Source organism: Mixophyes fleayi, chromosome 3 (assembly GCF_038048845.1).
Source record: "Mixophyes fleayi isolate aMixFle1 chromosome 3, aMixFle1.hap1, whole genome shotgun sequence".
In the NCBI taxonomy this organism is placed as follows: domain Eukaryota; kingdom Metazoa; phylum Chordata; class Amphibia; order Anura; family Limnodynastidae; genus Mixophyes; species Mixophyes fleayi.
This window is the reverse complement of record NC_134404.1, coordinates 24,186,303-24,214,161: the sequence shown is the minus strand read 5'-3', so window position 1 is coordinate 24,214,161 and position 27,859 is coordinate 24,186,303. Positions and strand designations below refer to the sequence as shown.

At 40.6% G+C, this 27,859-nt stretch overlaps 1 protein-coding gene across 1 annotated transcript in view; it reads right to left on the bottom strand.

Moving 5' to 3' along the window:
- LOC142143086 (fibrocystin-like) overlaps positions 1-25,286 on the bottom strand; it is a 38,357-nt gene extending 13,071 nt beyond the window's left edge. Inside the window, exons 1-4 of the mRNA XM_075200801.1 lie at positions 25,277-25,286; positions 23,752-23,998; positions 21,552-21,729; positions 15,267-15,462 (exon numbers count right to left, since the gene is read on the bottom strand). Coding sequence (XP_075056902.1) covers positions 15,267-15,462; positions 21,552-21,729; positions 23,752-23,998; positions 25,277-25,286 — 631 coding nt within the window. The remainder of the gene's footprint in view (positions 1-15,266; positions 15,463-21,551; positions 21,730-23,751; positions 23,999-25,276) is intronic.
- Between the last annotated feature and the right edge of the window lie 2,573 nt (positions 25,287-27,859).

Sequence of the window (27,859 nt, the reverse complement as noted above, 5' to 3'; positions counted from 1 at the left end):
AATTTCACCCAGGTGCATTTATCAACCTTCACCAACGATCAGTTATCCAAGGGAATACAGGACCCGCAAAACACCTCTGGGCTGAAAGGAGCGCAATCACAAGGCGACCCACAAGGGCGGCACTTACACCGAAACTGTAGCCGACTCTTTGAAGGGAAACAAGTTCAGAATGCCCACCACATTAATGTGCGGCCACCAATTATTGGCTGCGGACTGCACTGTGTTTTCCGGCAACAACAACAAAAAAACTATTATCCATGACCTCCAAAAAATAAGAATGCCATACCAGGCCAGGAACCGAGAAAAACTAAATAGCACAAAAATAGAAAATCACAAATCCAACACAAGGTGCTGAAGATTCAATCCAGAGCAGGGAGGGAGGGCCGGCAATGTTGTGGATCCTAGCAGCTGATTCCTACTCCGACCCTCACTTTTATTAACTAATCTTTGGCCCTCTCCAGAGACATAATTGTGAGTATCCCCATCACCTGTTAGCTCCTGTTAGAGACGGGACTTTAGCTAATGAACACAACCTCAGATTTTAAATTCCCTTGTGCTTAATTCAGCCCTCAGTTTTTATTGTAGACTCATATTTGCCAAATTTTTAGGGACAACCTTGCATTTCAGCAAACTAAAGGGTGTGCAGGAAATGGGTAAATCGAGGGCATGGTCTAATATGTCCCAAATTTCTGAGAATGTTGTCAGGTATGCAGATCATGTGACTGCTACGGGACTCGCTATCATATGAATAGGAAGCCCAAAAAAGGTATCACAAGCGAAAAAATGTATCAAAGCAATAGGAGATAAAGTCCTAAAAGTTTACCATAATAGAAGGTTCTACTGTAACATATTATTATTTATATACCGTATATACTCGAGTATAAGCCGAGTTTTTCAGCACATTTTTTGTGCTGGAAAAGCCCCCCCTCGGCTTATACTCGAGTGAAGCTCCAGGACCACAATGAAAAGAACCAACCAATAACATCTGATTAGACGCCCACTTCCGGATATCGTCACATGCGTTCCACTGTGGAACGCACGCCATGCTGAGTGAGACCATACGGATTACAGCCTCTGTGCAACGTCTGGGACTAGTGGAACTTCACCGCTTTTTTTTTTTGTTTGATCCATGTTCACGCAGACCGTTACGTGGAAATGATTATTTCAACCAGGTCTGAATGATGAAGCCGCGGCATATGGATAACGGGACATTCACCTTCCAGCTCTCATATCTGGGGACTGACGGTAATATTCTGTTTACACTTATCATACTTGTATTTGAAGAATCAATTTGCAATCAGCTCCGGAGCTAACATCATCATCAGCATTTAAGGAACATATCAGCTAAATGTTTTTTGTGTGGCCACATCGGTAATATCTTTTACTCTGGATTATGTCTATTGGAGTGTTTGCAGGACTATTGCTGTCATTCACAACAACCCGTGTTTATGACTAGTTTCAATTTTTTGTGGCTTCAGATTTGTAACGTTTATTATCCATGTGACTTATATCTAGTCGTATTCTGCAGCTTTTTATTGTTTTACTGGCCAGTGATAGCTCTGTTATTGTCATAATATATTTTATCAATAAATTGTTTTTATTTATACAACGGATCATTCTATGTTGATGGGGTGCACTCATTGTCAGCGCAGATATTTGTGCTTGTTCATTTTATGATCCATCTATGCACCGATACAATATATTAATTAGCCTATATGTTTTATTTTTAATTAATGTAATTTTATTGGTATCTATTTTTATTTTGAAATTTACCAGTAGCTGCTGCATTTCCCACCCTAGGCTTATACTCGAGTCAATAAATTTTTCCAGGTTTTTGTGGTAAAATTAGGTGCCTCGGCTTATATTCGGGTCGACTTATACTCGAGTATATACGGTAATCTAATTATATATATATTATATACCCTATTATCAGTTTAGCAGAAGAAAGCCGCCTGAATCTCCACAAACCACGGGCAAAGTGAAAACCTCGCACAGAAAAATTTGTGCGCCCCTTCAGCCCTCACGTGAAAGTTGTGTGTTTGGCGAACCAGGAAAAAGTTTTGCATGCAAGGTTCAGGAGAGGAAAGTGTCCCCCCCCCCCCCCCCCCCCGGCTAAAATTTGCCAGTCAACCCCTGCCCTTCTTATACATAATGATATATACATATGTATCTATATATGCAGATTTGTTTTGGGTTCAAACACATTTGTGCTTGAAGCTCATGTATCTGAATCTCCCTCAGTGTGACAAGCAGGGTGAGAACGAGTCACTGCATTGGTGAGAGCGTTACGCAGTGAATAGGCTTTCTGTCGTCCAGCCAATGCTTCTCAATGGACACAGCCTCTGAATGCAAAAAAACGTTTTTTCTCCCGTATAAAACTTAAATAGGGGAATGAAAATAACTGTCCACGTTTGATCAGGAGAATGATTTTCATCAGTGAAACAGGGGAACTAAATCCTAAATGTTTTGCGTCACGGTGCTTATCTTAAAAATTTGTTATTTGGGTAATCCAAGCTATGATATATGGCAGAGTTTTTGCAGTGAATGGGCCAGGATAGATATATATATATATATATATATATATATATATATATATATATATATATATATTTATTATGTATTGCAATTATCTGAGTTGTTTACAGCTAACTTATAAAAGATCCGTCACAAGAGGAAGATTCTAAAAAGGAAAAGTGGAGGTATTGTCCATAGCAACCAATGAGATTCTAGCTCTCATTCTTTGGAATGCACTAGATAAATGATAGCTAGAATCTGATTGGCTGATTTGGGCAATACCGCTACCTTTCCTGTTCAGACAGTTTGATCCATCTGCCCCTTAATCACTATATATGGTGTACTGTTCACCAAAATAGACTCTGCTCATCCTGTAGCATTACCACCATACCTCTCAACATGTCAGCTGCTGGGATCGGGGCAGGAGGCGTGGCCACGCCATGAAGGGGGTGTGACTACACCTCCAGAGGGCTGCCTAGACCCCAACATTCCCACTAGGGGGACAAACATTTGGAGAATAGCGTTCGGCATACTGAAGTACTGTATTTTCACCCGTACATAAAGAGTAAAAACGGACGCTGTGAGTTTAGAATTATTGCAATGTTCCTGTGCGGTTGGTCAGTTTTAAAGAAACAAAGGTAATGTCAGAGATTATAGGGTCAGTGTAAATTAACAACGCCTCAAAGGGAAACTACGTCAATTAATGGATGCGGGGTTTGAAACAGTTGTGAAGACCCTCCTGGCAGCTCATATTTAATCATCTTCATTAGTAGCTGCCTGGAGACCTGGCTGAGGCTGAGTTACTACTTACTCACAAATACAAATGTTCTATTTTAGGGAGGGACGTGCAGTCTATCCTTTAACCTGTTCCTACCTTTGGGCCGTATTACATGGGCAGCGAGGTCCTAGTCAACTGGATTTGATACAAGCTTGGTGAGATCTGAGGCTTTTAGTGCTGGTGAAAAGTGAGACCTGTCAAGCAAATCAAGATCTCCCCTTACCACCCAACAGTTACTTACCTGTCATCGGGGCAGGGAGCGTTGTGACATCACAACAGGGGCATGGTCACACCCCCCAAAGGTGCCTGTGAAGCACTAGGCTGCTCCTTAAAACCTCCCTCCCTCTCTAAACACTGCAGCGCACACCAGTAGTAGGTACCCATTTACCGCTGCTCTGCTATATGGTAAACGGAAGATACCTCCTAACAATTGGGAGGTATGGTCTACCCAAGTTAAAAATAAAAGTAATAGTAAAAATATGACAAAGTAGTAAAAAATTGAAAAATATATACAAATACACACTTTTATGTACAACCCTATCACATTTTTTGGTAAAGTAATGAGCTAGCTGTGGAAAACTAAGAATCTTGAAAAATTTTATTATTTCTAAGGATGAGCGGGCTCGGATTCCGCTAATCCGAGCCCACCCGAACAGTGCGGATCCAACGGGATCCGAGCACTGTTCGGGAACTTCCGGGCGCCAAACGAAGTCAAACCGAGGCTATGACATCCAAGTCTCGCGTCAGATCTCGCGAGACTCGGATGTCATAAATACTCACTTTGCGGCCCCCATCTTCATTTCGCCTGACATCAGGGAAGAGGGAGGGTGTATAGTGTAGTGCTGCTCTGTCCTTGTGTCCAGTGCTCTGTCCTTGCTGAGTCCAGTGGTGCATCAGTCCAGTGCTCTGTCCTTGCTGAGTCCAGTGGTGCTTTTGTCCTGTGCTCTGTTCTGCTAAGTGCATAGTTATTTTAAAAGTATTAAAAAATCTTCAAAAATTTTTTAAAAAAAAATAAAAAAAAATTATACAAAAATCATTTTAAAAATATATAAAAAAAAATTCAAAAAAGCATAAAAAAAAATCTTGCAGTCCAGAAACATTAATACTGCAATCTATAAAAAATTGTTCACTGTTCCAGCAGTATTTAAAAAATATTACTGTAATACAACGTGTGCTGCATATAATGGAGTACCAAAATTTGGAGGATAAAGTAGGGAAAGATCAAGACCCACTTCCTTCTAATGCTGAACCTGCTGCCACTAGTCATAACATAGACGATGAAATGGCATCAACGTCGTCTGCCAAGGCCGATGCCCAATCTCCTAGTAGAGGGCATGTAAAATCCAAAAACCCAAAGTTCACTAAAATTAGCAAAAAAAGGAAATTAAAAACATCTGAGGAGAAACGAAAACTTGTCAATATGCCATTTACGACACGGAGTGGCAAGGAACGACTTAGGCCCTGGCCCATGTTCAGGACTAGTGGTTCAGCTTCACCCAAGGATCTAAGCCCTCCTCCTCCCCCCCTCCAAAAAATTTAAGAGAGTTATGCTGTCAGCAACAACAACAACACATCAAACAACTCTGCCTTCTAAACAGATGACATCACAAATCCCCAAGGCGAGTCCAAGGGTGTTGGTGGTTGCGAAGCCTGACCTTCCCATCACTGTACGGGAAGAGGTGACTCCATCCACCATTTGCAGCACACCCTCTGCATATGCTGGAAGGATCACCCAGAGTGTAGATCCAGATTTGGATAATCAAGGTGTCAATGTTGTACACCAGGAGGCGGCTATTGATGTAGCTGGCGCTGAGGAGGAACTTGACGAAGAGGATGCTGATGTGGTTATTTTAAATGAGGCACCAGGGGGGGAAACAGTTGATGTCCATGGGATGAAAAAGCCCATCGTCATGCCTGGTCAGAAGACCAAAAAATGCACCTCTTCGGTCTGGAGTTATTTTTATTCCAATACGGACAACAAATGTATGGCCATATGTAGCTTATGTAAAGCTCAAATAAGCAGGGGTAAGGATCTTGGCCACCTAGGGACATCCTCCCTTATACGTCACCTGAATAACCTTCATAGTTCAATGATTAGTTCAGGAACTGGGGCTAGGACCGTCATCAGTCCAGGGATACCTAAATCCCTTGGTCCTGTTGGATACACACCACCAACACCCTCCTCGTCAACTTCCTCCATGATCTCCATCAGATTTAGACCTGCAGGCCATGTCACCAGCCAGACTGAGTCCTCTTCAATCCGGGATTCATCCGAGGAATCCTGCAGCAGTACGCCTACTACTGCCACTGCTGCTGTTGCTGCTGGTAGTCGGTCATCTTCCCAGAGGGGAAGTCGTAAAAAACGCTACGTCTTTCACCAAACAGTTGACCGTCCAACAGTCGTTTGCCATGAGCACTAAGTACGACAGTAGTCACCCTATTTCAAAGCAGATAACTGCGGCTGTAACAGCTATGTTGGTGTTAGACGTGCATCCGGTGTCCGCCATCTGTGCAGTGGAATTCAGACCAGTTGGAGGAGGTATTGTGGCCCCGGTACCAAATTGGGTACTGGGGCCACTCCACTAGGCAGTCCAGATAGCTGCGTATCAGATATTAAACTACGTTCACTGTTGCTGCCAAATAAAAAAATAATGAAAATGCCCTGTCATCATCGAAAACAAGAGGTAGTGACGCGCTAGAACTCCACCCTCTATATGCTGCAGAGGATGTAGGAGCAGCCATCTGTGCAGTGGAATTCAGACCAGTTGGAGGAGGTATTGTGGCCCCGGTACCAAATCCACTACGCAGTCCAGAAAGCTTCATATCAAATATTAAAGTAGTTACATGCTAGAACTCCACCCTCTATATGCTGCAGAGGATGGAGGAGCAGAAAAAGGCCATTCAAGCCTACACAGCCACCTACGATGGGCCACGTGTTTGTGCCGCCCACTTGTGTCGCTTAGCTTAGACATCCAGCTACCTCGGTTCAACGTTTTGGACTAAAAACAATATTGTGAGGTGTGAGATGTTCTCAATAGACTGGAAATTAGTGGAAATGATTGTTATTGAATGTTATTGAGGTTAATAATAGCGTAGGAGTGAAAAAAAAACAAACAAACTGGATTTTAGCACTTTTTATGCTTTTTTAAAAATAAATAAGAACCCAAAACCCTAAATCAGAACCAAAACCTTTCGTCAGGTGTTTTGGCAAAACAAATCAGAACCCAAAACCTCAAGCTAATCAGAACCCAAAACACTAAAAGTGGCTGGTTCACACCCCTAATTATTTCCCCACATTAATTTATTCTCTTCTAAATAACGAACATTAATTCAACTGTGCTAAAGTCTATCAACTGAGTATTAGGTGTAGATTTATTCAAGCTTCTAAAAGTGGAGGTGTTGCCCATAGCAACAAGTCAGATTCTAGCTATCAATTATCTAGAACAGTATGAAAAATGATAGATTAAATCGGATTGGTTCCTATGAGCAACACTTCCACGTTTTCTTTATAGAAGACAATAAGTCATTTGACCAATACAGAAAAGTTACTGAAAAACAGCATTTACATAAAAACTGCTTAAATAAGGCAATAGTCACTCTCATCACCACCATTGTTTATTTCTAAGATGCCATTAAACTCCTCACTTTATTCCCACAGTGAGTTAACAAACAGAACAGATTAGAAGACTCAGGAATCAAGTGTTAAATGTAATAATTTGCCTTCATTTTGTTCTAGCCTCGGGCGAATGTGTTATTCCTCCAGGCTACAGGACTAGCCGCAAGCTGCGCAGTGGCCACACTCTAACTCCCTCTTGTGGCAAAGCACTAGCATGACAACACAAAATGAGGTCCTTAAAAAAAATGTAATATCTTCTGCTGCCATGTGCTAAAACTTTCTACACTGTTGAAGGGATCCAATGGCAAAAACTAGAGGGCAGAGTGCTCAGTGTTGGTTCCAAATTAACTGCAGCCAGTAGAAACATCAATGGTTGCCATAGATGTCATGTAGTGTGACAAATATCAATTTATATGGAATGAGATAAGACCAACATCAAGATCTGCAATTCTGTTGTGATAGCAATGCCCACTAGATTTTCAATTCGTAACTATTAAACAGTGATTTGTCTATCTTTCTGTACGTTACCAGATACATACCTCCCAACATTCCATTTTTGGAATCAGGGCAGTGCACAGAGGTGTGGCTGCATCAAACTGGGAGGCATGTCACCCTAGAGTCATGCTTAATTCCTTTCCGCTAGGTCACACCCAACTCCCCTTTCACTGCTGCACGCTCACGTGCGCCTATCCAAATCAAGTGCATTTGCGAAAAAGTAGGCACGTGACAGCACAATACTGCATTTTTTGCCATTTCATAAATAACTCTGAAACCAATTGTATACCAAGCCATATCTAACCAGCATAAGTCCCATGTGTTGCTTTAATGCATTCTGCATCTCTCAAAATGTCATATAGCCGAAGTAGAAAGGAGGCAGAAAGATTTAAGCCCATAGTAAGGCTTGACAGACTGCTGTGAGAACCCACCTACAATATATTCATCAAAATGTGAATTGCTACTTACAAACTAAAACCTTAAGGTAGGATGATAACTCTCTGGCCATGTTTTAACGATTGCAAAATAATTGTGTCACATTTACGAATATTTGTTTTCATTTATATGATATGCAGGAAGATAGGAAACAAATTAATAAATGGTTTGTTATATAAGTTACATACATAAGTTACTGATTGACGCAGATGCTATCCCCGTAAACTTCACCACCAGCCTGCATTGATGACTCACGCACTCACAACACTCAGTTTTTTTTACATAGTTGAACTAATTTGCAATGTTTGTGTTCCTACAATTCAGTTGTCTAGTAAATTTATATTATCAGGATTAATAGAGAGAGTAGATTATTGTATGGAAAAAAAAAGAAGTGTGTGGTATGGGTAACATTATGACACATGAATATCCTGCTTTTCTAAACAAAAAAAATTATTTAAAAACAAAAACTAAGGACTAAGGATTAAGTGTCTCATGGTCCAGATTTTTAGAAGTTACAAAAAGCACATTGCCCTAATTGTCATTTCCTCCTAGCTGGAAACAATGAAATGACAGCACAGAATATATCTCCTGGGTTGCAAAGGACTAAGCTCTATCGTCACAATTAGTTACACATCATTTACAGTAGAAGAAAAAAAGAGAAAAATAAATATAATGCAATTACGAAAACAGAAAAAATAACCAAAGTACTACCTAAAGATAATAACCCCAATTATCCCCATCGATTAACAATTTGTTACAAGATGTTTTTACCCACAATAGTTGTAAATTCATTTTGTTATCAAGAATGTATAATTTTTACGAATTTGCAGCTTTTATATTTGTAGTTTATTTTTATTGAGAAAGATTAACATGTAAGATGTCTGAAACAATTTGAAAGGGACTCAACAAATACTCCAACATTATTTATTTTTTTAGATATTTTCTATGAGCTGCCCTGCAGTTATTTAATTTACAGAAATATTTTATTTTTTGGCATTTGGGTTTTGTTGTTGTTTTTTTAAATATTATATGGTGATATTTACATTGGTAGACATGCATTCCATGATTTAAAAGAAAAAAACTGAAGACCATTTTTTAAGGACATATCCTTACTAAACTAAAAGGTGAACAATAGGTTTTAGTATATTTATTTATTCACAAAATACAGAAACAGCACAGTTGTGTTGTACTTTGGGGAACTAACATTCCCCATGTATACTTATTCCTATATGAGACACCTTGAGGTTCTTTATTATACTTGCATTTTTTTTTCATTATTATTATTATTATTATTATTTTGCAATTTCTACAAAGTTTTATTGTATTACTGCTAAAACAGAAAGAAAATAGCACATGAAATACTTTAGAAATATCTGTTTATTGAAGAATGCATGATGATAAATTATGGATTATTATTATTATTATTGTTATTATTATTATTACTATTATTATTTATTTATGTATTTATTTATATAATACCAAGAGTACAATGGTGAAAAACAAAAATAACATTTCCAAAAGATTTACTCTATATCTTTGCACCTTGATGCAATCTCCAGAAGTATTTAAAAAAATCCAACATTCCTACATTTCTGTTCTAGAGTTTAGTATTTTTAATTGAAAGATATTACAAATATTTATATTTTATTTGCTATAATTCTATATCAGAAGTGATAATAACAATGATGTAAAAAAAAAAACAAAATCAAACGGAGAATCACATTTGCAAAAAAAATGTTGTTTTGCAAATTTTTTTTTACATTTTTTTTTTTACTTTAGAGTATACGTCCACTGTGTAGGCAGCACCGGGTGCCTGGTAGCAGCTGAGGTTTTTTTTATATTCGGTTTCACTTTAACTGAGAACGTATCCCATTCCTCATTCAGAGCCCAGGTCCTCTCCGTCGATCACCCTCATTGGCCATCCCAGGCTCGACAAAAAGCGTCAGTGACAACCTCGTTCTCCTCTGCTGAGTAATTCTGTCGCACGTCGTCCCCCCCCTCCTCCCCCCCCAGTGTGTGAATTTACAGGCACACTTGTGAATGAAGCAGCATCTGATATGAATTTATAAAGCATTTGTTTGTGGTTTAATACACCCCTGCCACAGTTTAACAGTGTTACCCTTAATGTCTTTCATCCGCACAAAGGCTCGGGGTCAAGAGTAATTTAACCCCTGACAGAATGTACAATTACTGGAGAAGGTGTACACACAAGCAGCTGCCGGCACCCTACTGGCCCAGCACCGGCCGTCCAAAAGTCAGAGTATAAATAAACTCACATCCACCCCCCACCCTCGCTTGAAGTCTCATGCGTTTTATATGAAGAGTTATAGCACTCCCAGCAGCTGCAATAATTGTGTTCATATTGTAATGATGAACTCCCCCCTGGCCGCCCCCCTACAAGTATCTATTGTTAACATGAAGTCAAGTGATTATACGCTTTGACTGATGTCCTTTTAGGGCCGCAGCTGCCTAACTGCGGACGCACAAGACAAGGGACAGGGAACTTGCGTCTGCAAGACGGGGCTCTAACATACCAGACCTTTTGCATAAGTCAAATGGGAACAAATGATGCTTTATAAGCCCGCTGACAGTGCAGTCCATCGCCCTTTTGAAGTGTCGGCTGCTCACAGGCCCCTTTGCATCTTCCTCCTCTTTAGCTCAGACAAACATCCCTCTTTTGATATCCTACTTGCTCATTATTCCTGCCACATTTAATGATATTTGATGGAAGGGTGACATCCTAGTTGCCAAAAGGGTTATTTTTTATTTTTTTTTCCCTTTTATTTTAAGTTTCTGGACTGTCAGGTCTTCAAGAAATAATAAAAAAGAAATAAAAAAGGCCTTTCCTTGTGCGGCATCCTCAGTGCGGAATTTCTCCGACACTAAGTTCTTGTTCTCGAAGGCAAAAGAAGGTTTGAGCGTGAAATTCTTAATTAAGCAGTAAATAGTGAGCGGGGTGTCAGCAGATGTAGCCGGTAGCCATGGAGACGGAGTCACGGGGAAACGCCGTGCCAGCCTGGGGTGCCCTTTGAGTGGCAGCCGAAGAATTCTACAAAGCTTGTAAACCGGATTACTTAGTGGACTAATTATATCATACCATTAAGGTACTAAAAATAACAGGGAATTGGAAAAAAGGAAGAGAAGGAAAACCTATTTTTAATGATGGAGGCCTATGACCGTTAATATTTCATGTTTCATGGGGGGGGGGGGGGGGTGGGTTCTTCTAATTACAAAGTTGTGCATGAGATGTGGATAAAATGTGGTGGTTTTAGGGCTTTCTAATAAGAGAAATATTTTGGCTGTTAAAAGTAACTGAGAAAGTTCAGGTGCCATTATTATAATTGCTAAATAACTATGGTAATGATGATGATATTAATAATAATAAAAATAATAATGATGATCATAATTATAATAATAGTAATCATGAGAATGATAATAATAGGTATGCATAGAGAGAAATATTGATGTTAAAAACAACTCAGACAGTTCACGTAAGTGTCATTTTCATATTATTGAGTTAGGTTAGGTTTTAGGTAATAAAATATAATAAATATTTTAAATATAAACGCATTTCCGCTCACGCTGATAAATATTTCCATTATCATTTCCATGGCTGTAGCCAATAGGAACCAAGGGATCATCTCCGATCAGCTACGCCAATGTCTCCAACCTTCCTGTGGCAGAGCACTACCCCCATAAACCCAGCTTCTGCCTCTTTACTAAACAAATCGTGTATGATGCTGGGGTCATTTTCTGTCTGAACATTTTCAGCCACAAAATCTGATCAAGCAATGTAGTTTTATTACACACCAGTATTTCAGGCACCTTCTGTTACGTGTCCCTATGTGGGTTAGAACGGTGAACTCTTCTGTTCTGCACTTGTTCTGGGTCCTTTGTGGAACCTCATTACTCAATCTTGGTAAACTGTCAATCAAGGAAGATCCCTGGCTATTTAAACCTCTCTTACACTACCCTTCCTTGGCAATAGGTGACCTTACTGTGTAAAAGTGCGTAAATCAGCGATGGACACTCATCATCACCATTTATTTATATAGCGCCACTGATTCCGCAGCTCTGTACAGAGAACTCATTCACATCAGTCTCTGCCCCATTGGGGCTTACAGTCTAAATTCCATAACATACACACACACACACACACACACAGGTCATTTTTTTTAGCGGCCAATTAACCTACCAGTATGTTTTTGGAGTATGGGAGGAAACCCACGCGAACACGAAGAGAATATACAAACTCCACACAGATAAGGCCATGGCTGGGTATTGAACTCATGACCACAGTGCTGTAAGACAGAAGTGCTAACCACTGAGCCACTGTGCAGTGCTGCCCATCAAGGATTTGCCTGCGTTCCCTGAAAGTGTCCTGCTTTTTCCCCATCGGTCCTTATCCATACTTTATACAGTCGCCCAGGCTCTTAATCTCTGGTTTACAACAACTTACACAATTGTAGCCTATACATAGTTGTCAATAGCACCATATTAGGAAAAGCAGTGCCGGGTTTTAAAGATTTGTCTGTGGAAATGTCCTTATCTTTCAATAATGACCAGTAGTACAATTCCTTTTATACTCTATGTAGGATGAAATCCTCACTATCTTTTCCTATTTTCTTAGATTGTAAATGAATGTAAATAAATGACATTATAACAAGTTGGATAAGCATGTGCTGCTGGGAGTTGTAGTGCATTCCATCTGCATACAATTGAAAGTAAATCCCCAGATGACGATAGGGGTCTTTTACAAACCTACGATAGCTGACGTATGGCAGGAAATGCTCATGGTCCATCTGAATTTTTTGGGGAACTTTGCACAATATTTAGACATTTAATATGTACACAGTATCTGTAAAAGGAAACCCTCACCTCAAAGTACTGGATACATTATATTACTATTATAAAACTGTTGTGCACTTCAGATGTGTTTTAGTGTTGCGTGTTTAGTACATTACTCTACTACTATTAATGCAACCTACGGTACTGCTAGTGCATAATAACGCCTGAGAAATAGGCTGCGTCCGTTAACCTTTTATAACGCATTGGAGAAAACGCCGTCATTGACTCTCATTTGTCGGATTATTGGCTGATTACAGCTACCTCTGAGGTGGTGTAAAAATCCCATCATAAGATCCTCTGCGCATGCCCAGAAAGTAACTTTACACCAGAGTGTACGCAATTCATCTTCGAGTGCAAAGGACACTTACGACAGTCTATGATGTCACGGGTGGAAGGAAGGCGCGTATGCAGGTAGTCAATGCACAGTAAGGACGTGCCAAGCTCCAGCGCATAAAGCAGCGTCCGATCCAAGCTCTGGGCATCTCTCAGGTAGGAGCTTTTCAGTCGTATCACTTCCACCAGTCACAGGTCTGGTGTAAGTGCTGATTACTAGTGACGACGGCTGTGTGTGTATGCTATAACATGTGTTTGCAATCAGGAGCAACTGTGAAAATGCATTTTATGTACAAAGACATTGATAACATCATGATAAATGTGGCAGCACGGTGGCTCAGTGGTTAGCACTTCTGCCTCACAGCACTGGGGTCATGAGTTCAATTCCCAACCATGGCCTTATCTGTGAGGAGTTTGTATGTTCTCCCAGTGTTTGCGTGGGTTTCTTCCGGGTGCTCCGGTTTCCTCCCACACTCCAAAAACATACTAGTAGGTTAATTGGCTGCTATTAAAATGACCCATGCTGCACATACGTTTCATTTATAATTCAGACTATGCCGTGTCAGTTATCACTATGCCCATGATAGGGTGATGGGGTCATCTCCGGCACACAGCCGGCTCACATGATCCATAATACACACTACTGCATTGTTCTCAGCACAGTGGCCATAAAGTGTATCTGTCCCCTACTCACAGTGCCAGGTCTCTCTCTCTGTGGATAGAATGAAGCCAATTCTTCCAGTAAGGATCAGTGACTTTCCTTATTCACTCTGTGCCTCAGTGAGTCAATAGCTCATAGCAAAATGAGGGGGGGGGGGTTTCCTAGTGCCTGGAAACCCCCACCCAAGCCTGAATCACTGTATAATTGAGGTGGCTGGACCCTGACCCCTCATCACACGGCTCTGCTTGAAAAGGGAGAGCTGCGTGCACCTAACAGTAGTGCACACAGCATTGTCCATATATATAATAGGGATAGGAAGAGTTGAAGAGCAGCCAAGCACTGTCTAATATTATAGCCATGCCCCCATGCATGCTGGTCACGCCCACTGGTGGCGTGGTGTGGAAAACCCCCTCTACAAATCCTGTGTTTGCCCCTGTAGCTGACCCTTCAACATGACCCCTTACTCACACCTGCTCAGGTTCAGGACTTCCCAGGTGTTTTCCTATTGCAGTTACCTGTGCTCAATGATCTCATTCATGTTTAGAATTATCCTTCTCTTCAATCCATTTGGCACAAGTACCTGTAATAGTAAATTATTAGGGGGATGGGGGATGTTATAAGGGGTCATGTTGGAGACCCTGCTAAATCTGCCAATACACATGGGGATCATTGCCGTATTTTTATAGTTCTCAATATGAAATCACATCTTTAGAACCTAAACTTGTCAAGAGAGCACAGTGAGGGATTCCCACTGATTTAATATGTTCCTCCGAATATTACCCCTACAACAGCTCATGGGGACACCCAGTGGCAGAAGGTTTAATTACAGTAGTGTAAAGAAAAAGGGTAAAACACAAAGCTGGAAAACTGGGTTTAGTTTCAAATGCTGTTTTCCTCTTGTGCCCTTGTGTGATATTATCTACCTTTTGTCCGCGTGATTTGCATGGATAAACTCATTGATTAACGCCAATATTTTTGGAACTGGATAGAGCATAGAATCTTTAGCTGAGTGTGGGCCGGCCACTGTAATGTGCCCCATACTATACCCAGATACAAAACTGACACTTGGGGGTATATTTACTAAACTGCGGGTTTGAAAAAGTGGAGATGTTGCCTATAGCAACCAATCAGATTCTAGCTGTCATATTGTAGAATGCACTAAATAGATGACAGCTAGAATCTGATTGGTTGCCATAGGCAACATCTCCACTTTTTCAAACCCGCAGTTTAGTAAATCTAGCCCTTGGTGTAGTGGGAATGAAGTCTTTAATCCAGTGGCGCAGATTTCAAGTTTAGGGCATCATTTAGGGTTGGAAATAAGTCATGGTATACTGTGTAAAATTTATTCATAATCAGGTTATAGAAAAATGTTAACTAGTTCTAAACATATTTGAAAGTTCTGTAGAGTGAAAGTGTCCGTCTCATCAAAAAGTAATTAAACATTTATTTGTGTTTACTTAGTTAGAGTTTAGCATATGGAAAGGAACGCAAAACTGAAGTTTTCTGTAAATATCACACACTGTACTAATGAATAATTTGACTGTGTACAGTCATTCACAGACACGACCATACAATAGTAAACTTACCCAGATAGGTCAATACGCCAAGATGGCTATCAAAGATCCAATCACAGCCCTCGCTTTCCCCGGGTGGAGGGATAGATTGGCGAGGTTTCCCGAACTTCGTCCCACAAGCTATGGAGATATTAAGGACGCTCAGCAAGTTACAGTGCTTTACAAACATGTAATCCCCGGCTTCAAATTCATCAAAGGTGGCGGAGTACTGGAAAAGAGGAGAAACACAATATATAAAGATGTAATATATGGACATATCGCACAAGTGACCCAATTTCGGAGTGACAGCCCATATTCTGAGATCCAAATGTCATAATACTTTATTGGTCCAAATTATCGCTCTTTTGTGTGTTATATATTTTATGAGCATAGATAAAGCACTCAATTTACTCCACAAACATATATAACAGTCGTCATATATGCACATCATATATTATATATAAATGAACTGAGATATATCAGCAGTTTTGAATCACACCACAGTCTAGTCTACAAACTACAATGTGCAATAATCACACAATTGAATGAAAGAGCTCTACATCACCATCTGGGGGTCCGTAACTGGTAGTGCAGCTTGGTTACTGTTTCTTCAACATCTTTTGGATAATAACTCGGCTTTAGGGTATTTCCAGGCACACGTTTTGCACCATTGAACGCATCACTATCAATATATAATAGCATGCACCAACCATGATGAACCAAATTCTGTGGTGATTAAAGCTGTTTAAGTTATTACGGCTTATGCTACGTGCCGGAACGTCTCAACAGATCAAAGTCAATGTGTTTGTGACTGGCGGATGAGCTAGCAATGTAATGGTTAACAAGGGTGTAAAGACACAACTGGGCTCTCTCACACCTGGGCAGTTTCATGTAGACACTAGCAGGGGCAATCACTACAAACTCATCATTGAGAACCTGACACTGCACAAACATTTCTCATGTATCCGCAAATCCTGCTAAACTGCAAGTTGAAATGGAAAATAAAATATAATAAAATGGTCAGCTATGCTATAAAGGACAATAAAGTGTTTCATCTTACCTCCAAGGTCAGGAAAACTTTATCTATCTAGATAATTAGAAAAGTTGCTCAGTGCGCCCTGCCATATATCTGTGAAAGCTCGCACCAGATCCAAGTCACTGACTCAGATCAATAAAATAAACTTCCCTGTTAACTGTGATCTGTTCTACAGCTGACTTTCCTGATATTCCTCTAACCTGTATACAGCACTGAGATTGTTGAACTGACCAGAGTTAGTAAACAATTACTGCCATGTTCAAAGGAGGGGGGGTGGGGTTCAAGGCGGGAAGTGGGTTAAGAGAGTGGAATGTCCCAAGCAAAGACATATTGACAAATAAATGCTGAGAAATTGAAATACCAATATCAATTTCATATCTTTGGATAAATACTTATGTATTAAGGTAAAATAAGTTATTGTATTTTTAAATACTTTGGTTTAAATTATGAGTATTTCTACTCTGCATGATAGGTGTAATTCTTCAGTGTCTGTTCTGCTACTAATGTATAGATAATTATACAGTGCCACTTCTACTCTGTATTATGCTTGTAACTCCCAGTGTAGGAACCTATGTCAGTGCAGTGTTCATGGTTATAACAAACTTGCCTACTCTCCCAGAATTCCCGGGAGGCTCCCGGACTCCCAGAACCAGAAGAGTAAGCAAACCTCCCGCATTTGCCGAAATTCACGGCATTGAATGTGGGGTCGGGGCTTAATTGTGTCGTTAAGCCCCGCCTCCGCTATTCAATGCCTTGAATGCAACAACATCACCACGCCCCCTCTAACCCCCTGTCACATTGTCACATGACTTCTCCCCCGGGGGAGACATTTTAAAAGTTGGCGTACATGGGGGTTAACTTATAAACGTACCTGTCCGGCAGAGGAGTGACCCTGAAATTGCATTTAAAGGTTGGATTCTATGAAATACAGAAGAAAATTAGGATCTAACACGTTCTAGGTCTGGCCAGGCCAGCCAGAGGTGCTCCATGTGTTGTGAAACTACAAGTCTCAGCAAGCCCTGCCAGGAATCGGCTGGCTAACTATCGGCAAAGCATTCTGGGGCTTGTAGTTTTATAACACCCGGAGAGCCCCAGCTTGGCCCTGTCTGTTCTAGATGTTAGTTTGTCTCCTGATAATCCCACTTCCTAACCATCTCCATCTATCGTCACTGTCCCGATTTGAGGGCACTGTCCCACCATGCCTAGAGAGACAACTTTGTCCCGCGGGTGGGAAATATGGGAGGTACTTGTGTCATTTTGATACAGGGGGGCAGGTCCTAATGACACGATTCGCGGCCCATATATACTGCAAATTTACCCCCCCCCCCCACCCGTGATGTCCCAGAAGGGAAAAACAGAAAGTTTGTAAGTGTGACAAATGAGCTTCCTTTGGTCATTGGCTAAGAGTTGTGACAAAATTACTCACAAAACTAGAGTAGAAAATCTGTCTAAGGCTACGTACACGCTGGTATTTGCAGTATGTTTTTTATTGCCAGCAAAAAGCCATTTAAACCACATTGGGTTATGCACATGTTAAATATGTGCTTTATATGTGTTCAACATGTGTTTGGATGCGCTTATAAATCTGCATAATCTGATTTTTTTAAAAAAAAAAAACATGTGTCTGTAACCAAACAGGAAGTTGTTCAAACACATAAGTCAAATGCATATGTAAAATAGAGATGCTCAGGCTCGGGTCTCCGAGAACCGAACACACCCGAACTCAGCAGATCCGAATACCGTTTTGTGCGCCCTCGGATTTGAAAACGAGGCAAAACGTCATCTCGGATCTCGGATCTCACGAGCTTTGAATTCAATAAGTACCGCCCTCCGCGGCGATCCAGCGCCCTTTCACAGAGGGACACAGAAGGGGTAGCACAGTTCTTTTGCAGTCTGTAGAGCAGCCGGACAGCGTCATAGGTAGAAAAGAAAGAGGAGGGGGTAGCAGTGCTCTTCAAAGTGTCCAGGGACATTCAGGAGAGCTCCATTGCTAATTTTCATTGCTGAAATAGAAATAATAGGTCTGGCAGGCTTGGTCTTCTAAATCTGCAGTCACATTGTACTGTGTTATATAGGTAACACACAAACAGGAGAGCTCCATTGCTCCATTGCTAATTGTCATTGCTGAAATACAAATAGTAGGTCTGGCAGGCTTGGGCTTCTAAATCTGCAGTCTTTGTTTGAAAGTGTATGAAAATAATATTGTGACCTGTGAGGTGGTCAAAATTGACTGCAAATGACTTGAAATTAATGTTATTGATATTAATAATAATGTAAGGGAAAAAAATGCAAAATTATGTGATTGTAGCAAAAAAAAACATCAAGTATTTTAGAAAAAAATAGGGATCCAAAACCAAAATCAAAACACGCAAGGGCGGTTTTGCCAAAACCAAAAAACAGAACACGGGGGTCAGTGAACATCTCTAATGTAAAGCATACCCCCGGAATGTCCAGGAGACTCCCCAATGCCGTGCAATTCTCCCGCATCCTGCTGGTAGTGAGTCTAAATGATGTGATTCACCATCTTGGCCCCACCCACCGTGACAAAATGAAGATTTTGTCGTTTGGGGGGGAGGGGGATTACACGATTTGCCGTCTTCCCCCCCTTCCCCCCAGGATCTCCCGGAGTCCTTACAGGTCCTCAGTACATTCACACTGCAGAATTTTCCCGACATCGTTCAATCGTTTACAAAGATTTTTTAATTTGCTTATAAAGTCCAATCAAACGATACAATGTGCTTTGGAACGATAAAACATGATCGTTTGGAGCCTACACACTAATGCGATATCGGACCTCACTGTCATTTATTGTGTGATTGGTACGATAATTGGGTGAAAAACCTGTTTTTGCCGTAACTCATTGTGCTTTGAAATACGCTGGAGTGACACAAAAGTGTTAAAAAAAACTGCAGCACAACGCAACTCATCCACACACAAAAACACAAATAAGTATTGTGTCATTTGGTGCATAGATTGTTATTTTAACATCAGTTTATATCTTCTGAACTTGTATTAGAAATCTTAGACACATCATTGTAATACGAGAGCGCACGCAGCCTTAACGTTATGCGGTGGGATTCCTGACCACACAGAAAGGATGTAAACATTTGGGTTGGACGTCTCCCTTACAAGAAGTGGTATCTGAACCTATAGCTAGTGGACACTATGAGGACATAATGAGGATGAATGATCCAATTTATCTGATGGCACTTTTGGGTCAAGAAGGAATATTTTTTCCCCTGAACTAATAATTGTAAAATTTCTTCTGGATCAACGCGATTGGAATTTGTAAGAGGTTGAACTGGATCACATCACTATGTCTTATATTTTGACCATATAAAACTGTTATTACAACGCAGAAAGTGAAACATTCTCATATTCCAGACTATCTGGAAACAAACAGCTCTGCCTGATAATATAGATACATGAGTGTAAAGCACAGAACGATAAAAAAATTTAGTTGATAACAATTGCAGGATGATGGGTAATGCACAAAAAGAAATTAGACATCTGAAGATAGGAAACCATTTAAACTACTGTAGAATTCCCTTTGTCTTCACTCCAGTTCTTTAATATTAGTACAATAGGAAGTTCTACCCTCCAGTCCATTTCCTGTAATGGATTAAATAAAATTGCCTGTGACTCGGGGTAATGTGCAGTTCATTTGTTATGTTAGATTCCCTACATATGAATAGTATTCATGTGCCCCAATATTGCTGGCATATTAAGTAATGCGCCATGTAGACAACTTATGGTTTTTGTGGAAGTCTTTGTTCTTCAAATATGTGTCTGAAGTTAGAAGTCACGTTATGGAGCAGAACTCGCTGTAAGACATTATCCCCCCCCCCCCCCCTCCCCGATGCCGGGGTCATGGCTGACACTGTGTGTTAGTTTCAGTACTGTTGTCATAGCTCTATCAGTGTGTCTGACAGCTGTCACCAAGGACGTGGGAGACGTATCACTAGATTTGTGTCTGTTTAGTTAAAAAAGTCAAAGTTAAAATACATAAAGAGCTTATATGTTAATGTATAGCCACTTCTATATCATCGAGGTAATCTATCTATCTATCCATCTATCTTATATCTATCTATCTATCTATTTATCCATCCATCTATCTATCTAATATCTATCTATCCATCTATCTATCTTATATATATATATATATCTATCTATCCATCTATCTTATATCTATCTATCTATTTATCCATCCATCTATCTATCTAATATCTATCTATCCATCTATCTATCTTATATATATCTATCTATCTATCCATCTATCTATCTAATATCTATTTATCTATCTATCTATCTATCTCATATCTATCTATCTCATATCTATCTATCTATCTATCTATCTATCTATCTATCTATCTATCTATCTCATATCTATCTATCTATCTATCTCATATCTATCTATCTATCTATCTATCTATCTATCTATGTATCTATCTATCTATCTATCTATCTATCTATCTATCTATCTATCTATCTATCTATCTATCTATCTATCTATGTATCTATCTATCTATCTATCTATCTATCTATCTATGTATCTATCTATCTATTTATCTATCTATCTATCTATCTATCTATCTATCTATCTATCTATCTATCTATCTATCTATGTATCTAATATCTATCTATGTATCTAATATCTATCTATCTATCTATCGCATATCTATCTATCTATCTATCTATCTATCTATCTATCTATCTATCTATCGCATATCTATGTATCTATCTATCTATCTATTTAATATCTATCTATCTATCTATCTATCTATCTATCTATCTATCTATCTATCTATCTATCTATCTATCTACCAGATTTACATTATAAACCATTTTTTATACTCTCAAAATGTTCTCCATGAGTCTGTCAGTTCACCCAAAAATAAATGATTTTAGGATGGATTCCATGAGATTAGATCTAGGGGTAAATGTATCAATCTGCGGGTTCTTCAACACCCGCGTGTTCAGCCTCTTCCGCGATTAAATTTCAAGCGGCGCTGCATTGTAAAGGGAAGTTAACCCTTTACAATGCAGCGCCGCTTGAAATTTAATCGCGGAAGAGGCTGAACACGCGGGTGTTAAAGAACCCGCAGATTGATACATTTACCCCCTAGTCTTCCAATAGTCTGGGAATGTGTCCATCTCTGTAGATGAGAGGTAACGATTTGGCAGCATTATACATTGTATCTATAACCAGACAATAGGATATAATGTATCTCACACCAGTCAGGCTCAGTCCTTACCTGTCGTACTGATTATTAGTAACTTACATGTAAGGAACTTCTCATATCAGGGGAATGGAATATAACGGTGTATGTCTGTGCATCCAGCAGCAGCGCCTGCCAGCCGTACAGGTTAGACAGTGTATCCTGGACGTAGTTCACGGTGGTCGTCTGATTCATGGTGTTTATGATAGTAACATTGTAATGGGTGCTGGGGGCACTTCCCCTAATGCAGAGAGACAGAGAGAGAAACAGTCACAACCTGCAGTATACAATGCGTACACTGAGGAGGCGGGGCTTACTGATACTCAGTATACAATACGCACACTGAGGAGGAGGGGCTTACTGATACTCAGTATACAATGCGTACACTGAGGAGGCGGGGCTTACTGATACTCAGTATACAATACGTACACTGAATAGGCGGGGCTTATTGACACTCAGTATACAATACGTACACTGAAGAGGCGGGGCTTATTGACACTCAGTACTCAGTATACAGTGTGTACACTAAAGAGGCGGTGCTTACTGATACTCAGTATGCAATATGTACACTGAAGAGGCGGGGCTTACTGATACTCAGTATGCAATATGTACACTGAATAGGAGGGGCTTACTGATACTCAATATACAATATGTACACTGAAGAGGCGGGGTTTATTGACACTCAGTACTCAGTATACAGTGTGTACACTAAAGAGGCGGGGCTTACTGATATTCAGTATGCAATATGTACACTGAAGAGGCGGGGCTTACTGATACTCAATATACAATATGTACACTGAAGAGGCGGGGCTTATTGACACTCAGTACTCAGTATACAGTGTGTACACTAAAGAGGCTGGGCTTACTGATACTCAGTATGCAATATGTACACTGAAGAGGCGGGGCTTACTGATACTCAGTATGCTACATGTACACTGAAGAGGTGGGGCTTACTGATACTCAGTTTACAATATGTACACTGAAGAGGCGGGGCTTACTGATACTCAATATACAATATGGACACTGAAGAGGCGGGGCTTGCTGAAGTTCAGTATACAATATGTACACTGAAGAGGCAGGGCTTACTGATACTCAGTATACAAGATGTACACTGAAGAGGCGGGGCTTACTGATACTCAGTACACAGTGTGTACACTGAAGAGGCGGACCTTACTGATAATCAGTATACAATACGTACACTGAAGAGGCGGGGCTTACTGGTACACTGAAGAGGCGGGGTATACCGATACTCAGTATACGTGTGTACACTGAAGAGGTGTGGCATATTGATACTCATTATACATTGTGTACACTATAGAGGTGGGGCATACTGATGCTCAGTATACAGTGTGTACACTGAAGAGGCGGGGCATACTGATATTCAGTCTACAGTATGTGCCCTGAAGAGGCGGTGCTTACTGATACTCAGTATACAATGCGTACACTGAAGAGGCGGGGCTTATTGACACTCAGTATACAATGCGTACACTGAAGAGGCGGGGCTCATTGACACTCAGTATACAATGAGTACACTTAAGAGGTGGGGCTTACTGGTTTATGGTGTTGACTAGTTAGAAGACAGAGTTGCTCTCCTGTCACCTCAGTGATCTTGCGGTTTCCGGGGAGCACTATAATAGGGGGTCTTCATTCTCTAAATATCTGTTCAACTCACAAAACGGCAGCCTCCAATGTGAGGAGACAACGGGTACACTATAGTGTCAGTGTCATGTTACAACAGACATTAGTGAATCACACTTCTGTCGTTTAAGTAGTAGCTAAGTTTATATCTATCTTAAAAATGTAGGATTAATCAGATTTTATCTGGGGAATTAGGAGTTAAATACCAATTTCATATTATTTGTTTTTTATTTCGGCCCTGTCTTGTGTTTTATTACATGTTTGTGTGATCTTCAGGAACAGCGCTCCAGTCATATAATTATTTTACACATGTATATTGTATTAATGGTTTATGTAAGGGCTGATGTTTTGTTTTATTACGCAGTAACAGTGGAAATAAAGGTTACAATATGATCTCGCTCTCTCAGGCCCAGGAACATTTACTGGGGGGTAAGGTGACTTTTACGACTAGAATTTTGTGAGGTGACTTAGATAATTTAGTCTGGAAGTCAGGCCCTCCTGTTCCCGCGTTCCTGTTTCATTGGCTTGTAAAACCGGGAACCTTTGAAGTATTAGCAGACATTATACACGGTCATAAAAATCAGACACCTTATATATTTGCTGCTGGGTTCTTGCCGTTACTTACAGACCGATGGACATGCGGTGAAACTTTATGTGTGCGCCACATACGCTGGCAGTCGCGCCGCCACCGATACCTTCCACTTCCCGGCAAGAGTCTGGGAGAATGTCCAGAGAGGGCAGGAGGTGACTCCCTTCCAAACCAACCACAGAGCCGTCAATGTCCTCCATCAGGGCACAATGGGGGAATGGAAAGAAACATTTCTTGGGCGAGTTTAGGAATTTCAGCCTTTGTGTTTTCACTGTAAAGCCACCTAAAATAATAAGCAGGTAGTGTAGCCATTGTCACATAAAGACACGTTCACAAAATGCAAAAGAACACATCACCCAATAAAATAAATAAACATGCATTATAGAATATTTAAGATCAATATTATTATTACTATTGTGGCGCGAGTGTGGCTCAGGGTGGAGATTGGAACAGCTGTGAGGATGCTTTAGTGTGAATAGTATTATAGGTGGTAGTTGGGTAAAGCTCTAATAAAGAGATGGGATTTCAGAGACTCTATAAAGAGTTGAAGGCTGTGGGAAAGTCTGATTGAGCATGGTAGGGAATTCCATAAGTGGGGAGCAGCACGGGAGAAGTCTTGTAGGCGGGAGTGAGAGGTGGTTACCAGAGATGAGACAAGACGCAGGTCAGACGTAGATCCAAGAGGGCGGGAGGGAGAGTATTACATATATAGTGTTGTTTGGAGCTCTATAGGTGAGTAATTTGAATTAGATTTGGGAGCATATGTAGATGTGGAGGGATTTCCAGTGTGGCACAACAGATGCCAGGCGGGAGGAGTGGAAGATTGGTCTTTCCGTAGCACTTAGAATGGATTGTAGCAGTGATAGACGGGTGGAGGGAATGCCAGGTAGGAGGAGATTGCAGTAGTCCAGGAGGGAGATGCTGAGTGAATGGACAAAACAATTAGTTGCATCATGGGTAAGAAAGGGGCATATTCTAGCAATATTTGGAAGGTGGAGGCTCCTGGACCGCTGTTACATTGTAAACAGAGATTTTCAAAACTGTTCTGTGAAATATTTGCTTTGTTTTGCATCTGGCTACAAAACTTTACACATTTCACCAACAGAATCAGGACATAAAAGTTCCCAATCCTACTATAAAACATTGCTCTCTATAAGCCTTTGTTTCTGTTATAATTAGCAGTTAACAATCTATGGAAAACAAGTGACTATGATGGTCAGGTACACTCTTTAATTTACCTAGTAACAAACTGAAAACAATAATTGACCCCGGCGATGGACTTGGGCCCCTAAGCCCAAACGGGCCATTCTGTCAACAGGGTATTTTTACCAAGTCAGTTATATTAACAAAATGTATTAAGGCAGGAAACAAACTTCACTTTGTACTCTCTCATAATTTGGTAGCTTAATGCACAAAATTTGGAGACGGGCCACAAATTCAATTTCGTAGCACAAAAACTGTTTTGGTCAACAAGGATACACGTGGCAGTTTTAGAACTACTTAGAAAGGGATTAATATAGGAAGTGCCGCGAGATATTCCAGTTACCGTCCGTTATCTCACCTTGTCCCATAATGCAGCCTGTGCAGGTACTGAGTGCGCTGCACGTCGGTCGATCAAAGTTTATAAACAAAGTGTTACTGATCGTCAGCTGCAGCCTCCTGGGGGTATTAATACCAGATAACATACAATCACTATCCTGTGAATGAAACAGAGATATGAAAATGATAGTTGGATGCACTGGTGATGTATGCTGTAAAAAACATATGCAGTAAAAACAGACTAAAACAAAATGCATCTTATTCTAAGGCTGGGTACACAATATAGTGTTTTGAGCCAATTATCGGGCCCATCACACGATAAACGACCGTTCGGCCCGATATCACATTAGTGTGGTCACTGCAACGATGGACGATTATTGGTCCAAAGCTCATCGTATCGTTTCATTTAATTTTTAATCCGAACTAAAAATGTCGCTGAGCGATGGAACGATGCCGTTCCAATTCTGCAGTGTGTGTGCACTCAGGACCGGCAGTGTCCATAGATCTCTATGGAGTGTGCAGAGTCACCATCTTTCCAGCCAATGGTTATGACAGATGAAGAGCACAGATCTGAAGGTAAATCGTGTATAGTGTGTACACATGAATCGGCTGCTGAGCGGGACTTTTTTTTTCCAGTCGTTGATAAAATCGTTGCATCAAAATTTTGTATATTGTGTACCCAAGATTAAGTAAGGCACTAGACTACGCCTACCCATTCACCCGGAGTGTCTGAGAGACTCCCGAATTTTCGGTAGGGCTTCCAGATTTTTTCCAGGCCATTCTAGAGAATTGAGCGGCCTCCATGACACTATTCGTGGTGAACCGCGTAATTTTAGCACCATCCCCCCCCTCCCCATTGATTGGTTTGCAGCGTTCCGCCTCACTCCTCAGTTGCACTTCTCCTCCACTCCAGGAGCTCCCGGTGGGGTAACAGAAAAAGTGGACAAGTATGCACTAGACCTGTCTATTAAAAAGCATAGTGTCGATTTCCCTTCTCATGTAGCTTTCCCCCTACTGGTAATAATGCTTACGAACCATAAAATAAAGACACGGACACCGACTTAAGTTTGGAATGAAAAGGTCCTTTTATTTATGTTATTATTATTTAATTTATTTTATTTAATTTTCTATTTTATTTTATTTTATTTTGTTTCTATCAACAACTATCAAAAAGTTTCTATCAACGATTTGGACCTTTTTTCTTTATATAGGTGGCGAAGAGCAGGGCAGCCAGCTAAAAACAACATAAACCAATCAGGTGGAAGATCGTCTCCTTTCCACCAAACCATGTTACAACCTTATCTATTGGCCGGTACTTATCGACTATAATTTAACTCAATACCCTCTGGACTCAAACTGGTTAAGCCCTTTCAAGGCAAAACCTGATACTCCTTACTAGAGCATCAACGAGTCTGCTAACGACGAGGGAACCAACACTTGAGTACCGTATGTTTAACAACCATCTGACTGCCATGCTCTCCCACCGCTCACCAACCTCGTTCCTTGCGACCAGGAAGTATTGCAAATGAATATACTTGAAACAGGGCGGGTGGGTGGGAATCCGGATCCAGGAAACAGGAAGCTCTCTCTTCCTCCACTGCTGGATACATTCTTTCCACGACCACTCCCACCTCATCCCAGTTGGCTGGTTTCATCACAGCCTTAACCCCCTAGTGGTAAGTAACATAATCACCTCACAACACATGTTTTTAAACTCCTTCGGCTTGATGGCCTCTCTCATCCAAATCACTGCCACATCATAACTGTAATCTGACATTTAGCTGGTGTACAATAACAGAAAGCAATCCATGATACGCCCAAAGCATAAATTATATTGCTCATTCAGATGGATACATAGGGGCCTGTTTATTATGGAGGAAATAAGTGTAATTTTGCACTGCCGCTCATTGCCACGACTTAAGAATATTTTATTACTGCGCCAGCTAAGCGACACTCAGCTACCCCTGTGAATGGCATCTAGACAGATAACAGTTACTCATGTGCAATGCTCTTAAAAAAACAAATATATACAAACTTCAAAAAAGCATTACTAATGCAGCATTAAATATAATATATTTGCTATATTATATCTACTGTTTTTTGTGTCTATGGGGAAGAACAATATCCATAGATCTATTGGTATATTTTAATTCTTTCTACAATTATTTTTGCTCAGTGGTCTCTTCTGTTATCATCATCCTGTGATCCTTGATGAACAGGCTCCCTCATAGAAAAGCATGAGGAAACCTTCGCTGCTGGGAGACGGATATCCTTGTTGTCAGAAGGGACCCCCTTAATATGTAGGGTGATGGGAGAGAAGCCTTATTGCCGTCAAAAAGGCTCTTTGATGAATTGGCCCTATAATTAGAGTATTTACATTTTGACTTGACTCAAATTAGCAGCTCAATCCCCTCAGATAGGTTTCCTAGTGCCTGGAAACCCCCCTCCAAGCCTGGGGCCTTGTATAATTGAGGTGGCTGGACCCTGCCCCCGCTTCACACGGCTCTGCTTGAAAAGAGAGAGCAGCGTGCACCTAACAGTAGTGCACGCAGCATTGCCTATGTATATTATGGGGCTAGGGAGAGTTGGAGAGCAGCCAAGCACT